The following is a 17378-nucleotide window of genomic DNA, read 5'->3' on the forward strand; positions in this document are numbered from 1 at the left end:
CCGGGTGCATCTCGGAGGCATTATGCTGCATGAAGGAAGCCACACACAATAGGCTACTTACTGAAAGATTCCCTTCCCTGACTTTCTGGAAATGATAAATCTATCTGGACAGCAAACAGACCAGTGGCTTCCAGCGGCTGCTAACAAGGGGAGGGATGGAAAGGTTTGATATCCTGGTTGTGGTGATGTTTATGCAACTGTTGCATTTAGTTGCCTGTGTGTGCTAAGTCGCTTCAGTCACATCCAACTCTTTGCAACCCTGTGGACAGTAGCCCCCTAGACCCCTCTGTCCGTGGGATTCTCTGGGCAAGAATACTGGAGTGGGTTGCTGTGCCTTACAGCTCATCTAACTGTACATTTTAAAAGGGTAAATTTTACTGTGTGTCAGTTATACTTCAATAAATTTGGCCTTTAAAAATACTTAATCTAGAGGAAAATTAACTTTAAAAATAATTTTTTTAAAGAAGCAATGGCGTTTTCGGGATAATGGTGAGGCATCCATTTGAACAGGGCAGTGTCCCTTCCAGAACAGGAACTCTGGACGCAGGGATCTTGAGTGAGTGAGTGACAGTGAAACGTGAACCCCAGGAGCCCTCACACGACGGGGGGGAGAAGGAAGGAAAACCTCCGCACGCCTCAGCCTAGGCAGAGCCGGAAGAAGAGACAAGATGCTTGTTTTTTGACTGGAAAATACAGTATAAATAATATAGAAAAGAGTAGACAATGGAAAGTACTGGGAAAGTTCTCTCCCAGTTGTACTAGCTCTGTGTCCTTCTAGAAATATTCAAAACATTCTCTACTGGACTTTTTTTTCCCCCCACTTAGCACGATCTTTCAGACTATTTCACATCAGTTTATGTAGAGCTACCACGGTTTCTTAAATAAGTGTGAGACTATTTCACATCAGTTTATACTTCAATAGGTGTGATACTGTCTGGATGCACCATAATTTATTTAGCCAGTCCATAAATGATGGACATTTAGATCTTTTCTTGATATATCTTTCTAGATATATTTGCTATTGTGAACAATACTTCTATAAATACTTGCATTAAAGAGGTGTTTCTCATTTGCGTGAATATATCTGTTGTTAGATTCATAAGAGTGGAAAGGCCGGGTCAAATGATATGTACTTTCTCTATTTAGATATATATTGTTAATGTACATTTGTTTAGATATATATTGTTAATGTACATTTGTTATTTTGATCTATATTGTTAACCCCATCACTGCCCTAGTTTGTACCAATTTACCCTCCTACCAGTCATGCCTGAATAATTATATCTGTTTTCCTGCCAAAATGTGAACTCATACTTCACCTTTGCCTAGTCTGAAAGTAGTGAAAGTGTTAGTCTCTTGGTCGTGTCTGACTGTTTGCAACCCCATGGACTGTAGCCCATGAAGCTCCTCTCTCCATGGAATTCTCCAAGCAAGCATACTGGAGTGGGTAGCCACTCCCTTCTCCAGGGGGTCTTCCCGACGCAGGGATCAAACCCAGGTCTCCCACATTGCGGACAGATTCTTTACTGTCTGAGCCACTAGAGAAACCCAGTCTGAGAGGCGAATAATTGTATGCTAAGAGGAAATACAATTTGAATCTGGAGGAGGGAATGTTTTAGAAGCAAAGGAACTCCAAGTCAAAGTGTCCACTGCTTTAGTCCCCCTGTCAGTCCGGATAGCGCCTCTATATGAATTAGAAAAAGGCCCTCCTCCTCCTCAGAACATCTACCGTCTACTGGAAAACTGTTACGGTAACTACACAAAGCTGTGACTGAGGTGATAAGCAGCCCTGGAGCACGGCCGTCTCCACCACACGCAGCAGCCAGAGCCCCAGAAGCTCTGAGCACACAGTGGTCCCTGGTGGTAACCACATTGCCTGGAATTAATGCAGCAGGAGCCACAGATGCAGGACAGGAGTTCAGGCTGTCTGACAGTGGAGTAGGAGGGCATGAGCTTGAGGGAAAGCCAGAACAAATGGAAACTTCATTATCCATGGATTACGCACTTGGAACTCAGGTCCCAGGCAACTCCGATATTAGTAATTTGGCTCGTGGGCTCATTAAGCTCTTAAGAAAAGTGAGTCTAGTTAATGAATTAATGCAAGATGACATTTTACATACAGAGCAGAAACCAGGCACCCCTGAGTTATGTAACATCATAATTTCTCGAGCAAATGTGGTCACCGCTTCTCACCAGCAAGCATTTTACACTCTATTCATTAAGAGCTCCCTCCTGGATTCTTAAAACCTCAAGCAGTTACATGCAAGTCAGTGTTTTAAGATCTCTGGAACCATTTGTTTTCCATGTGAAAATCCATCGACTTTTAAGAAGTCCAGCTCAGGGACTTTGCTGATGGTCTAGTGATTAAGAATCTACCTGCCAATGTAAGGGACATGAGTTGGATCCCTGGTCCAGGAGCCAGAATCCCACAAGCCCCGGGCCAACTAAGCCCATGTGCAGCAACTACTGAGTCAGCACACCTAGAGCCTATGCTCTGCAACAAGAGAGGCTACCGCAGTGAGAAAACCACACACCACAGCTAGAGAGTAGCTTCTGCTCCTCTCAGAGAAAGCCCATGCACAGCAGCAAAGACCCAGTGCAATCAAAAATAAAGAAGGAGGTACATCTCCCTGGAAGGGAACTCATCAGTTCTCTCCCCAACACCACTGCCCACCAAAAGGGGCTTTCCCAGCCATTCTCTCTGGTCTAGTGAAGCTGGTGAGGATAACAGAAAGAACGCGAACACTAAGAATTCACATCACTAGTTTGCGATGATGGAAAAATCTCAAGATGGATCATGGTGGTGGTTGCACAACAGTGTGAATGTAACTTCATGTTGCCGAACTGCTCACCTGAAATTGGTTAAAATGGTAAATTTTACGTTACATATATTTTTACGAGAATAGAAAAGAGGAAAGGGACTCCTCAAGCACTGTTGAAGGGAATGCAAATTGGTGCAGCCGCTGTGGAAAGTGGTATAGAGGTTCCTCAGGAATGGAAAAATGGAAATGCTGGGTGATCCAGCAACTCCGCTTCTGAGTATTTATTCAAGGAATGTGAAAACACTAGTTTGAAAGGATGTCTGCACCGTGTGTTCATTGCAGCATTATTTACGGTAGTCAAGATATGGAAACAGCCTGCGTGTCCATCAACAGATGAATGAAGGGACAGAAAAGATGTGGTCTGGGTGTGTATACACACAAGCACACACATGTACACACACATGGATGACTACTCAGCCATGAATAATGAAATCTGGCCACGGTACCTGGAGAGTATGGTGCTGAGTGAGATGTCAGATGGAGGAAGACACACACTGTGTGATTTCACGCATGTATGGAGTATAAAATACAAACAAAATAAGTGAACAGACCAAATCAAACAAAATACGGAGGTGCAAGGAAGAGAGTGGTGGTACCAGAGGGGCGGGGGTCTGGGGGGAGGGTGAAATGGGTAAAGAGGGTCAACTGTATGGCAGCAATGAGTGGCGGTGGTTAAGTTGCTAAGTCATGTGTGATTCTTGCGACCTCATGGGCTGTAGCCCACCAGGCTCCTCTGTCCATGGGATTCTCCAGGCAAGAATACTGGAGTGGGTTGCCATTCCCTTCTCCAGGGGATCTTCCCAGTTCAGGGATTGAACTCACGTCCCCTGCATCGCAAGCAGATTCGTTACCACTGAGCCACCAGGGAAGCCCATGGTGATGAGTGAGAACTGAGTTTTTGGTGGTGAGCACACTCTAGTGTATACAGAAGGTGAAATACAACATCTAGTGACGAGGGTGTGGGAAAGCCTAGCCCGGGGCTGGACCTGCCAGTGTTGCTTCCGCTTCAGAGCTCACACTGGCCGCTGAGGACCCACTCAGAACTCCTCGAAGCTTCAGAGGTTGACTGGGCACGGGGTGTGGTCTCAGACTTGCTCACTTAGGCTGCATTTAGACGATTCTTGTGGCTGGGCCACAGCTGGGGATAGTTGTGGATCTTCAAGCTTTCCACAAAGAAGGACCACTCTGGTTTCCTGGGCCCACCTGGACCTGGCCACCCTTGCCAGCTGTGTCCTGCTGGTGGGAAACCCTTCCCCTGCGTATGTGAGGTGGGGGCTGTTGCTCCAAGTGGCGAGGAGGGGACTGGCATCCTGCAGGGCAGGGGCAGGTTTCAGGCTTTCATCCAAAAGTTTCTGAGCAAATGCCTGCTGGTTGCCTAGCAGGCCTTGTTAGGGGGCTGCGGGCAAAGTGTTAGGGGCGAGGCTCTGAGAGTCGCTCAGTCTTGTCCGACTCTTTGCGACCCCATGGACTGCAGCCTACCAGGCTCCTCAGTCCATGGAATTTTCCAGGCAAGAGTACTGGAGTGGGTTGCCATTTCCTTCTCCAGGAAGTCAGACCACTGGGGCTCAAATCAGGCACAGCCCATCACCTCCTGACCCTGTGACCCTGGTCAGGGGATCCAGCCTCTCTAGAAATAAGGCAGTTACAACACCTACTTCATGGAGTTGCTGGGAGTCACATAGATGTGATGAAGTACACGTGGAACACCCACAGTGTGTCTGCTGTTGTTCTAAGTGTTTGACAATGAGTCACTCATTTCGCACTGGGAACAGCCCAGTGCGGTGGGGACTAATACCATCCCCATTTCACAGATGAGCAAATTACAGCACAGAGAGGTTGGCCACTTTCCAAAGGGCACACAGCCAGTCAGTTGAATTGCTAGGGGTTGAATGGCTCCAGAGTCCATGATTTTAGCCTGTGCAATGCTGGCTCTTCCTCTTGAAAGCCTGGCAAAGGGCCAGGCATGAAATAAGTACCTCACCAACATAAGGAACCCCAGACACACTGGCTGGTGTGCCTTATACATATTGTAAACTTCCAGAGAAAAACTGTTTTCTGTCATAGTAATTATCACTCCTGTTCCCTGGATATTATATTCTCCTGGGCTAATTTTTTTTTAATGACTTTATTGAGGTATAATTTACATTCTATATGGCTTCCCAGGTGGCGCTAGTGGTAAAGAATCCACCTGTCTATGCAGGAGACATAAGAGATGCGGTTCCATCCCTGGGTCAGGAAGATCCCCTGGAGGAGGAAATGGCACCCCACTCCAGTATTCTTGCCTGGAGAATCCCATGGACAGAGGAGCCTGGCGGGCTACAGTCCATGGGGTCACAAAGAGTCAGACACGACTGAAACGACTTAGCGTGCATTACAGAACATAAAATTTGCCCATTTTAACTGTACAATTCAATGAGTTTTAGTAAATATATCAATTTGTGCAGCCACCACCACATCCAGTTTTAAACAGCAGTCCCATTTCCCCAGCAAGATCCCCAACGCCCATCACCAGTGAGTCCGAGTCCCCATGCCCCAGGCAACCATTAATCAGCTTTTTGTCCCTATGAATTTGCTTTTCCTGAACATTTCATATAAATGGAATCATGCAATATATGGTCTCTTGTGTCTGGCTTATTTCGCTTAGCGAAATGTTTTGGGGCCTCATCTGTGTCAGCATGCATCAGTACTCTTTATGGCCTGACAATATTCCATGGTATGGACAGTCCACATTTTGTTTATCCACCAGTCGGTGGACACTGGGGTGGTTTCCACTTTTCAGCTACTGTGTCTGGCTTATTTTGCTTAGCATAATGTTCTGAGGCTCATCCATGTCGTAGCATGCATCAGTACTCTTTATAGCTGGATAATATTGCATTGTATGGATAGCCCACATCTTGTCCACCAGTCGGTGGACACTGGGGCGGTTTCCACTTTTTGGCTACTGCGAATGGGGCTGCTGGAACATTGCATGCCCTTCCTGGGGCTGACTTCGGGGCACGTGAGTGAAGCAACCTGGTAAGCTCTCTGCTCTTCTCTCCCCTCTGGGGTTTCCCAGAACCAGGCAGCGGGCAGGTGTTTGTGACCTCGGAGAACCAGCTCGTGTACTACCCCAGCATCACCTACGCCATCATCGGCAGCTCCGTCATCTTCGTGCTGGTGGTGGCCCTGCTGGCTCTGGTCCTGCACCACCAGCGGAAGCGCAACAATCTCATGTCGCTGCCGGTGCACCGGCTGCAGCACCCCGTGCTGCTCTCCCGCCTGGTGGTCCTGGACCACCCCCACCGCTGCAACGTCACCTACAACGTCAACAACGGCATCCAGTATGTGGCCAGCCAGGCCGAGCAGAACGCGTCGGAAGTGGGCTCCCCACCCTCCTACTCAGAGGCCCTGCTGGACCAAAGGTGTGTGCTGGGTGGGAGACCCTGGGGCGGCCAGGGAGGGAGGTCATCCCACTTAGGGGCAGAGACTGTGCATACGCCCGGGATCCTGGTCTTGCCAGGAGCCTGCATGCAGCTGTGAAGGCACCACAGTGTCTGACTTGTACTGAGTCTTTGCAAAACAGTTCACAGGTATCATCTCACTTAATCCTCATAGTGACTCACCAAACGAGGTTATATTTGCCTCAGTTTTGCAGGTGAGAAAACTGAGTTTTTCGGTTACTCATCTGAGGACAAACAGCTAGGATCCTAGCCAGTTCAGATCCCTCCTGCTCCCTGGTAATGCCATATGGACACATGTGCCCAGCTCTGGGGACTCACCTGCTACCACAGAACAGTGCCTGTGTTGGAGGTTTGATTTCTAATTGAAGGAATGAATGAACGAGTGGGTGAATAAATAAGTTCTTTAACATTGCATGGCATCATCTATAAGATAGAGATGAAATAAAACATTCTCAAGCTTAGAGCCCTCATTGCAGATGGAGCTGTACAAGAAACCCCAACACACAAAGTCAAATGCAGAATTCTGTAGTTGGAGCAGGTAGTGGACCTCAGTCCCGCATGCTCAGCCTTCCTCTGTCCTTTGGTGACCTCCAGCGTATCCCAGAGACCCCACTTTGAAGTCCCAGTACCAGAGCTACCTGAGCCCCCTATTCTCAGCATCCCCTACCCTGCAGGATCCCTGTTCTATAAGCCTGGGACTCACTGGTGAGGCATTTTGCAGGGAGTGTTCTTGGGCTAACTGGGCTCTTCCTTGAGCCCGTCCAGTGACAGTTCTTGTATTATTTATTCTTCATTTTTCCTCATAAAAGATAAACAAAGCTCCAGGGCCTGGTGCTTAAGGACATCTTTGCAAATAAGCACTAAGAACACAGAACCTCACTCATTTGGACCGTCAGATGTAGAGGAAGGTTAAAATTGCTGTGTCTGGAAACAGAACTCTTGGGTTCAAATCCTAGCACTGCTGCTTACTAGCTCTTTGTGATCCCATGCAAGCTGTCTAATGCCCTTTGCCTCAGTTTCCTCCCCAGTACAATGAGCATACAAGTAATGGCTCCCTCTAGCATTCTTCTGAATGTTAAATAAAATAAAATAAAGGATATAAGGTGGGTGGCACAATGCATGACTCATAATAAGCCTTCTGTAAAGGAGAGCTGGAAAATAAAATGCCTTTGAAGTTATCTCAATGCAAGCAAGGTATCATTATTATGCCCTTCTACAGACAGGGAGGCTGAGAGTTTGAGAGCAGGTCCTCTCACTTATCCAAGTCCAGAAAACCAGGAAGAGTTGGCTTTCAGTAAGGACCCCCAATTCTGCGGATTGTTACGGTCTCCATCAAAACCTCAAGCCAGCTGCATCCCTGCTGAACCACCCAGGATGAGCTGGGGACTTCTAGAATTCCCCCTCCTAAAGGTCATGTCTTTGGCACTGTCCAGTTGGCACAAGCCAGCCAGAGCACGCTGACCTTTGATCCCTTCCCTTCATCTTATTGCTCATCACTGGTTTCCCTAGTACTAGGATTGCCTTTCTCCTTGGAGGGAAAAATCTTGATCCTGACATCATCATCCACTCAAAAACAGACAGAAGTCAACATTGCCTGCCATGCCTGGGCTCCTAATGTATTCTCTTCTCTCTCCCTTCCCCCCAACCCCGCTCCTCACCCGACCCTGCTCTCTTCATCACAGACCCGCTTGGTACGACCTTCCTCCACCACCCTACTCTTCAGACACTGAGTCTCTGAACCAAGCCGACCTGCCCCCTTACCGCTCCCGGTCCGGCAGTGCCGACAGCGCCAGCTCCCAGGCAGCCAGCAGCCTCCTGAGCGTGGACGACAGCGGCCGCAGCCCGGGGCAGCCTGGCCCGCAGGAGGGCACCGCTGAACCCAGGGACTCCGCGCCCAGCCAGGGCACCGAAGACGTATAAACTCCGGCTCTTCCAAAGTCTCTATGGGTTCATCTGCTCTGACTTTGACTGTCCTAACAACTTGCGCTTACGGGAGGCTCCTCGGGGTCCCTCAAGGAGTGATTTGGAGTGTCAGCTGTCTCTCCATTCACTTCCTTGCCCAGATTTCAGGAATGTTCTTTGGAGGGCGACCTGCCTTGTTCTGGCCTCTAAGTTGACCTGTTGCATGGTGCATCTTTTCTGGGCACTTACTCTTCCCTCGAGGCCGAGGATCACAGCCTCGCTCTCCACGTCATTCTTCTGTTACTGTTGGAATCTTGCTGAGGCAGTGGCATAAGTTTGTAGGTGGCGAGAGAACGTGGTGCTTAGGTACTGAGAAAGCAGTGTTTGTGTCATATGGGATGTTCAGAAGGGCAGAGGAGACTGGACCAAATGCTGTGTGGGCTGTGACCTTAGAGCTCCACCTGGGGATTTGGATTGGGTGATCCTCCCAGGGGCCTGTCATTGGATGCTGCACTAGGCTGCACGTTGCTCTTGGGTCAGCAGAGGCTGGGGCCAGAGACAACTATTGCTGTCAGAACGCCCTTCAGAAGTCAGCAGTGTCATTTTGGTTTTCTGAAACCATCAATTCTGGAGAGATTCTGGATTTAACAATTTGCCCAAGAATCCTCATTTTGAGTTTTTTCCAGCATCATATATCATCAGCCTCATCCCAGAATAAGCAGGGAGTCCCCACCATGAGTTTATCCGAGTTCTCAGCTCCTAAAATACAGGCTGCCAAGAACCTGGGTCTGCTTTGGTCCACAGTCCTTTCCCTGGTTTCTGATCGTCACCCTCCCAGCTGTGACTTGCCTTAGCCACGGGAGGAGGACTAAACCTGAGTTGGCCAGAAATCTGATTTGGTCCTTTTGTCCCCATAAACCACACCCAGCCTGCCTTGCCCATTCATGAAGCTTCAGCCCTCACCTCCCAAGTCCCCCCAGACACTCAGAAGTCATTCTACCTGTGCAGTTGGGCATGAGGACACTGTTGGTTTCTAACTCACATGAAAACCTGATTCAGTACCTGCCGCGAGAACTCCTCATTCCTGGGCTGCACTCACCCCCTGCTTCCCAAGGCCCAGCCAGAAACCAGCACCAAGATTTAGGATTAGGGTCAGAGCAAGAATCAGACCTCTCCAGACATCCCATAGTTTCTTCTCTGAGAGACATAGATCACAGACAGTTTGGAGTCAAGATTTGCCATTCGGACTTTTTTTTTTATATATAATCTCTTAGAAATGCATTTGAAACAGTGTGTTTGTTTTTTCCCTTCTAGTTAAGGGACTATTTATATGTGTATAGGAGAGCTGTCTTTTGTTTTTCCATTCGCGAGGTCCAAGCAAAGATGCAAAAGATCACGCCTTTGTCCCGCTGAGCTCTGATAACCAGTCCCCCCCGCCCCCAGACTGCCCTGTGTGCCAGGCGTCTGTGCATTGTTGCACTTTGAGTTTTTATTTATCGAGTTCGTGAAGGATGCAGAAAGACCAATGCCTTTCTCCCTCAGTTCATGGTCTCTGTGTTCAGGCTCGTTTTCCTCTTTCTCCGTGCCCAGCCAGCCACAGCGCCCACCCCCTCAGGAAGTCATGGGTGGAAATGTATATGCTATTTGTCAAGAAACCACACTGACTAATGGGGGGGACAAAACTGGAACCAGGTGGAGCCACTCGGGGCAGCTGTCATGCAGACCTGCTTCCTACATGCTCAGTAACTTCTTTGATGCTAATTCAAACAGAGCCTGCAGGAGGGGGGACGAAGTGGCATTCAGTGATCCTGTTCTGTAGACGATTTTTTTTTTAACCAAATTGAAAGTGTGCTACAGGAAAGCTAGCCACTTGGTGATTTTCAAGTTAAGAAAAGAAACCTAGTTGCTTACGTCTTTTTGTTTTTAAAATAACATGCGTTATTTTCTGAGTAGTCCAGTGAAGAAAGAACTTTGGGTGGCTGCCGGAGTGTGTGAGGAACTCTGGCTGAGTATTTCCTCTCATGTGAGTCAGAGTGGCTTCATTTCTCCCCTTGGTGGGCCCCTGCTTCTTTCTGGTGCTCTGGAAATTGTTTAGAGGAAAGGATTCTAATTTTAATTAATTGTGCAGTGAATTAATTTCACGCGCTTTTCAGCTTCCAGGCATCTTAGGAAAGACAAATGGTCTTAGTCGATAAGGAGAGCCTATTAATGTTGTTTTTTAAAATAAACACAGGGACATTTTTATTATAGATTTGATTTTTTTTAATGGTGGGTTTTTTTAAAAAGATATAAATAGGACACCAAAGCAGCAGAGTTTTGTTTTTTCCCCTACTTAAGATAGCAAATAAGTGGCCAGCATTATTTCTTTAACTCATTTCAACCAGGATATTTTTTAATACATGGCATAAATCTGTGCCAACCAGAAAATCATCTCTGTGCCCTTTTCTCAAATAAGATCAGCACTTATTTTAGCATTGAAATCGTTCCACTTTGATCAGTCACTTATCACCTGCCCTCAATCCCTTTACTTTGAAATTGACATTTTTAAAAAACACAAGGAAGTGGTTAATAAATAGCATGTGACATTCAAAGTTGATGTAAACTGGAAAGGCTATGTGTGGTTGCTTTTTTGATTAGGTTTTTTTAATTTTTATACTTTCAAATAAATTTGCAGTTTCATTCTTTCTGTTGGTGTAAATGATTCTTAACCCCCTTTATTGCTCAGTGGACAGCTGCTTCTGTCGTGCCTTCTGCAATGAGTGTATACCCTGATAAAATGAGAAGAGGAGAGAATATTGATGGGCCCTCAAAATATGATGGGTGTTTAAGGATTCCACAACTGGCATGGTTGGAATTTGGAGCTAAAGTCATGGACACCAGTCCATTATGGAGGGACCTGGGATGTCAGTTCAGGAGATGGACATTGACTATGCCCAGAGTGACTTCAGTGTTTGAGGGAAAGGATACTCAGGACGTGCGCTGACTCTGGCACAGGTGTGCTGGTGAACAGCTTTGAACCACGAAAGGCTCTGAAGGGTCCACCGGTGATGGGAGCATCTGTGTGCTCTTATTTTATCTAAGTCTCATTTTATGCTACAGGGACAGTTGCACAGGAAGTCAGGATACCCAGGAGGTCACCACCACCACCACCACCACTCATGAACAATAGTAACCTTGGCCTTGACCAAAATCAAAATCTGTGTGGGAGTCAAAACACAGGACCCACAAAATCAAGGTGTAGATCATGTGTCGGTACCCAGAGGTGTTGGAAAGAAGACTAGTAGTATCCCAAGTATATACCAGGTCAAGTCCTGCCCCAAGTGGTCTAGGGAGACCTTCCAGAACAATGTGCCCCCAAAAGCTTATCAAGATGTGAGCTCCTTCATCTCTTAGAGTATCATTTTATGGGTACGAAGTTGAGAAAATAGTTGAGAAACACTAATCTAGAGCAGAGATCAGTAAACTTTTTGTATAAAGAGTCAGATAACACAATACTTTGGCTTTGCAGCCCTAGGGTTTCTGTAGCAACTATAAAAACAGCCATAGACAATACATAAATCCACAGATGTGCCTGTGTTCCAGTAACTACCAAAATGGACTGGATCTGGCTTTGTCATTTGCCCACCCCTAACTTAATGGCTCATTCCTACATCTTGTTCATGGATCCAAAGCTCATAAAGAAAAGAAATAGCACAATAATGGTTGACCTCGGATATTGGAACCCTCAAAATGGCACCAACCTCCAAAAAATTAAAAGTAGAAGAACATAAGAAGAAGGCAGTTCAAGGACCTGTGAAATTCATTTTAATTGACCCTTTTAGCTCTTTTCCAGTGAATAAAGAAATACAGGTTTATGATGAGCAGAGATTTTCCCAGCGAGGCCCTAAACAGTGAGTTGAATGCCAAGGTCTTGGTTGAAAATCTGCTCTCGGTAAGGATTCTCTAAGATAAAGTATCACAACAGTCTGTCTCATAGAGAAAAGTTCATGGGGATAAATGAGCTGGGAGGTAGCGTTCATCTTCTCAGTTTAACTTGCTACCCTCAAGCAAGGCAGTAGATTCAAAGAATGAACAGTATAAAGAAGAAGGAGCTTCAGACGGCTGCAGTGGAGGTGTGGTACATGTTCATAGGAGAAGAAATGCATCCAGTGAGAAAATACCCAGACTCCACTGACATCCTGTAGTTACAACAAGTGAATAGGAATATTAATAGAACCCCCAGTTGTAAGTGATGGTTGTAAGCAATCCCACTCACACAAGCTGAATTGTGTTAAATTTTAGAAGATGTATTGGCTAAATGCAATCATATTCAAATGTATGGAAATCGGTTTGGGGCAGGGCTGAATTCTTTTGTTCAACAGCTGTCATTAGGAATCTGTTTTGCCCTCTCTGACTTCTGCGTCCTGCTTTATCCATGTCAAGCCGTGACTTCTTGGCTTTATAAAATGTGGTGGAAAAAAAGGGTTCCAGAATATCCAGGTTCATGATCTAAGAAAACGAGATTCTCTCTGGGCTGAGTCCCTTCACTGTTTACCTGAAACTATCACAGTTAACTACTGTTGATAAGCTATACCCCAATACAAAGTAAAAAGTTCTAAAGAAAAACAAAAGATACTCTCTCTCTGAGAACTAATGGAAACTGCCTTCAATGAACTTCCTAGCACCACAGATCCTGTCTGGAGAGGATGATATCCCCAGTTCAGAGATGAGGAACTGACACCATGTTCAAGCAGGGAAATGAGTTTTCGGGGTATTATAGAAAGAGAAGAGGGGGTTAGTTTCCTTGTAAGTGACAAATAAACTGTTTAAATAACTCATCCCTCTAGTTGGAATCAGTTGCCAGAAAGTGAAGGAATGTGAATATCTTGACCTAGTTGCTATCTTGACTTAGATCTAATAAGTGCCTCTTCGTGAAAATGATGTTTATCTTTTCCCGGTGTTTCAGCTGGGATCAGTCAGAGCCACTACAAGTGTTACAGGAATAAGGGATTGATGATGGAGATAAGGAATTATACTGACCTTGGAAGAGCTGGCAGAGCAATGCCTAGAAGGCTGCAGCTGGAGGATCCCAGACGTAATTACCGATGACAGCAGCCTAAGCCTGGCACAGACGGAGAACCAGGAGCTTGCAAGGGTGACCAGGAAGGCTCTATAATAACTCCAAGATGGTGCTTCAGTGACTTAGCTCATGGAGAGGACTTAAATCACTTGGCCACTCACCCCAGTCCAGAATAATGACTTACTACACTTCTGCCTTCAAGTCTCACGTGAACTCCTTTCATTGACACACTTGCCCCCTAGAACCACGGGGGAAAGGGGATTCCAGGAAGCATGATTCCCAGCCTGAGATGAGAGTGAAGACAACAGGCATTCATCCCCCCTGGGAACCAGGATCTTGATCCAAGCAGTATTTTCCAGAACAGATACTCTCTCTCTCCCAGTGAGAGGGTTCTTGTTATGTATTATAGCAAATTGAACTCAACAAATATTGAACATTAATTTCTTTGTATTTAATAAGAAAGGGGAATTTCATTTTTGACCTTTAATTTTTTTTCTAGGTGTATCTAATAAGTGGAGTTCACAGTTTTCAAACTAGAACGATTCTATTATTTAGTTTAGTCTCCGATAAGATGTTTAGACAACTTGTGTTGGGAAATGGAAAAGCATGGTGTTGGAGAGACTTTAATTAATGATCTGTGTTGACTTCCTAGTGTCCACTGAGGATCCCTGGGAGACTCATAAAGGGCCAGGTGTGGGTGATGGGTGAGCAACTTCATGAAGATGGGGGTAAGATGCCCTGAGAGAAACTGCCAGCACGTTGACCACAGGTTTGGCCATCAAACCAAATGAGTTAATTAGAAGTGAAAATGGAGAAGCTTCCTGGCCCCTCTCCAGAATGACTTCCCTCTCCCCTGCTTCCTGACACCTCACAGGAGCAAATTTACTAGGCAAGAGTCAAACCAAGTGAATGTATTATTTTTCAGTAGCTAAGTCACATCCAACTCTTTGCAACCCCATGGACTGCAGTACACCAGGCTCCCCTGTCCTTCACTATCTCTCGGGGTTTGCTCAAATTGGGCCATGTCAACCAGAGAACGGGTTGCTCCAGGTGGAAACAGGCATTTCAGAGATTCCAGAAGAGGAGCTGGCCTTGAGAAAAGGCTGAAAAACCGTTCTGCATCCTCCCCTTTTCCTTCCGTCCTCCCCTTTTCCTTCCATCTTCCCCTGTCCTCTTCACCTCTCTGTCTCCATCCTCCCCACTCTGTTTCACTCTGCGTTCCCTCGTTCATGAGTTTCAGAGGCAGAGCTCTTCCTGCCCCTTGGACAGGCAGGGTGACTGAGGTCCCTTGGAGTTTAATCCTCAGTCCCACCTCTGCCCCGGAAGATCTGAGAATTTAGCGTGGGAAATCGAATGTACTACAAGACTCTTATTTTGATTTCAGCTCATAGCTATGTTTTTCTTTAGCGTTCTTTCCTGGGGGGTGTCTGAGCATCAACTATTAAAACTGACATCTTGATGTTATCTTTGGCCCTGGCCTCTAGTCTTAAACAGAGTTCACAAACCAGAAGCCCAAGGGTGGCATTCAACCCAGAGAGAGATTTCTTCCCAGCCTGCAGACTCTCATATTATTTGAATCTTTTGCCAATGATTAAAGTTCGGGAGATTTCACATAAACATCTGGATGTCTGGCTTCTTTTTAAGAGCCAGGAGATGGAGCATGTGTCCCGCCCATGTGTCAAACTTGCCCAAACCAAGGAGCAGCTGCCCTGTTGGGATGGAACTTTTATTCCTCAAAGCATCACAGTCACCCCTTCTCCTCGCTGTCTCCCATCCAGCCCACTCAGCTCACTGGGTCGCTTGCCTGGCGGAGCAAGGCTGAGGAGCTGGCACCTTGCTTCTAATGGTCCCAACAGTTTCTTTCTGGAAGGAGCAAGTACTCAAGATTGACAGTCGCCCACGTTGCCACTGATTAGTCACTTTCTGGGCCTCCAGTGCCTCTTCTCGAAAATGAAATCTTAAGTTGTCAGCGTGGATATGTGTCATGCTTGGCACCTTTATTTTTACGATAAATATATATAATGTACAGTTTACCATTTCGACCATTTTTAACTGTATAGTTCAGTGGCAATAAGTGCATTCTGTGGTTGTATAACCATCACCACCATCCATCTCCAGAACTTTTTCATCTTCCCAAACTGAAACTCTGCGCCCACTAAAAATAACTCCTCATTCCCCCTCCTCCCAACCCCTGGTAACTTCCATTCTACTTTCTGTCTTTTTGTATTGGACTATTCCAGAAACCTCATATGAGTGGAATCATGGACAAAAATGATTTGTCCTATATCTAATTTTATTTCATTTAGCATAATGTTGTCAGGGCTCATCCATGTTGTAGCCTGTGTCAGAATTTCCTTCCTCTTTAAAGCAGAATGATGCTCCATTGTAGAGATACACCACACATTTGTCTGTTTAGCAATTGACAGACATCTGAGTCGCTTCTACCTTTTTGCTATTGTGAATCGTGCTTCTCTGAACATGAGTGTATAGGTATCCCTTTGAGTCCTTCCCTTCATTTCTTTGGGGTCTGTACCCTAAGTGGAGTTGGCTCAGCACCCTTGGCACACTCTTCCTCGGCTTGGGAAATCCCCCTCCTATGAGCCCTGCTCCCCACCCCCCAGTAGAATCAGTAACTCGTTTGGAAACTAGGGCCCAGACACATGAGAAGGTTCAGCCCATAGGACCCTCTCTTGAAGACTTGCATTTGAAAGATTGATGGGAAGAAGGAAGCACAGTGCAGGATTGGTTCTAAAGTGGCAGAAGAAATTGAACTTCAGGCCACAGCAGGGGCAGGCATCTTAAAGGCCACAGGCATTGGTGGGGCCAGCTGTGGTTCCTGGATCTCAAGCATCTGCAACTTAGCATCAGGAATTCTCACTGGGATCTATTTCTCCCCTCATAGCCTCCCACATGACTCTCTGTACTTCTCAGAATTTCCCCAAGCCACTGACAATGAATTCCTTCTCTGCTTAAACCAGCAAGCCTATTGTAGGCAGCAAAGATCCTGACTGATCCAATACTCCATGGAGCTGCGCATGGAGGCATGAGCACTGGATTTGGAGTCCATAGACCTCCAACTGTGGTGTTGGAGAAGACTCTTGAGAGTCCCTTGTTCAGCAAGGAGATCCAACCAGTCCATCCTAAAGGAAATCAGTCCTGAATATTCATTGGAAGAACCGATGCTGAAGCTGAAACTCAAATACTTTGGCCACCTGATGTGAAGAGCCGACTCATTGGAAAAGACCCTGATGCTGGGAAAGATTGAAGGCTGGAGGAGAAGGGGATGACAGAGGATGAGATGGTTGGATGGCATCACTGATGTGATGGACATGAGTTTGAGTAGGCTCTGGGAGTTGGTGATGGACAGGGAAGCCTGGCGTGCTGTACTCCATGGGGTCGCAAAGAGTCGGACACAACTGAGCAACCGAACTGGACTGAGACCTGAGATCAAGTGTCCGCTCAGCTCCTGATTCTCAGTGTGACTTCACACAAGTCAAGATGTCTTCCCAAAGCTCAGTTCCTTGCCTGCAAGATTGTTGTAATCGTCTTTACTTCTTCAAGCAGCTGTGAGAAATCCATGCTATATTACAGAGGAAATCCCTTATGAAGGGCAATGGAAACTTCTAATGGGGAGTCACATCCCTGTTACTTCACTGGGGATCCAAACTCCCTTGCTTTTAAATGCTAAGAGATTTGAGAGTCCGCATTATGAAGGCCACTTCAGGGCAAAATCCTGAATGTACTTGCATCCAGGAGCTTGAAGGAACTCAAGCAAGTGCACTTTTTGGAAATTTAGCAAGTCGGTAAAGGCAGAGAGATGGGGGGCAGAGGTATTTATTAGGCAGCGCCTGAGGCTTCAAATGGCCTCCCTGGTGGCTCAATCGGTAAACAGTCTGCCTGCAGCACAGGGGACCCAGGTTCGATCCCTGTGCTGGGAAGATCCCCTGCAGAAGGAAATGGCAACTCACTCCAGTATTCTTGCCTGGGACATCCCATGGACCGAGGAGCCTCAAAGGCTACAGTCCATGCAGCCAAATGCAGAGGACTGATGCCAATAATGAAGAAGGTGAGGATGTCAGTAATATTTATTGGTTAGCTTTTGTGACAGTTTGCTATCCTTTGCATTGTCTCATGTAATCCTCTGAAACAGGGGTT

At 46.5% G+C, this 17378-nt stretch overlaps 1 protein-coding gene across 1 annotated transcript in view; it reads left to right on the forward strand.

Annotated features, from left to right (window-relative positions):
• Positions 1–10850, forward strand: part of LDLRAD3 (low density lipoprotein receptor class A domain containing 3) — a 269205-nt gene extending 258355 nt beyond the window's left edge. Inside the window, exons 5-6 of the mRNA XM_040259025.1 lie at positions 5878–6223; positions 7945–10850. Of these exons, the coding sequence (XP_040114959.1) occupies positions 5878–6223; positions 7945–8182 (584 nt within the window). The 3' untranslated portion in view covers positions 8183–10850. The remainder of the gene's footprint in view (positions 1–5877; positions 6224–7944) is intronic.
• The last annotated feature ends 6528 nt before the right edge of the window (positions 10851–17378 follow it).

Source organism: Oryx dammah, unplaced genomic scaffold (assembly GCF_014754425.2).
Source record: "Oryx dammah isolate SB20612 unplaced genomic scaffold, SCBI_Odam_1.1 HiC_scaffold_17, whole genome shotgun sequence".
In the NCBI taxonomy this organism is placed as follows: domain Eukaryota; kingdom Metazoa; phylum Chordata; class Mammalia; order Artiodactyla; family Bovidae; genus Oryx; species Oryx dammah.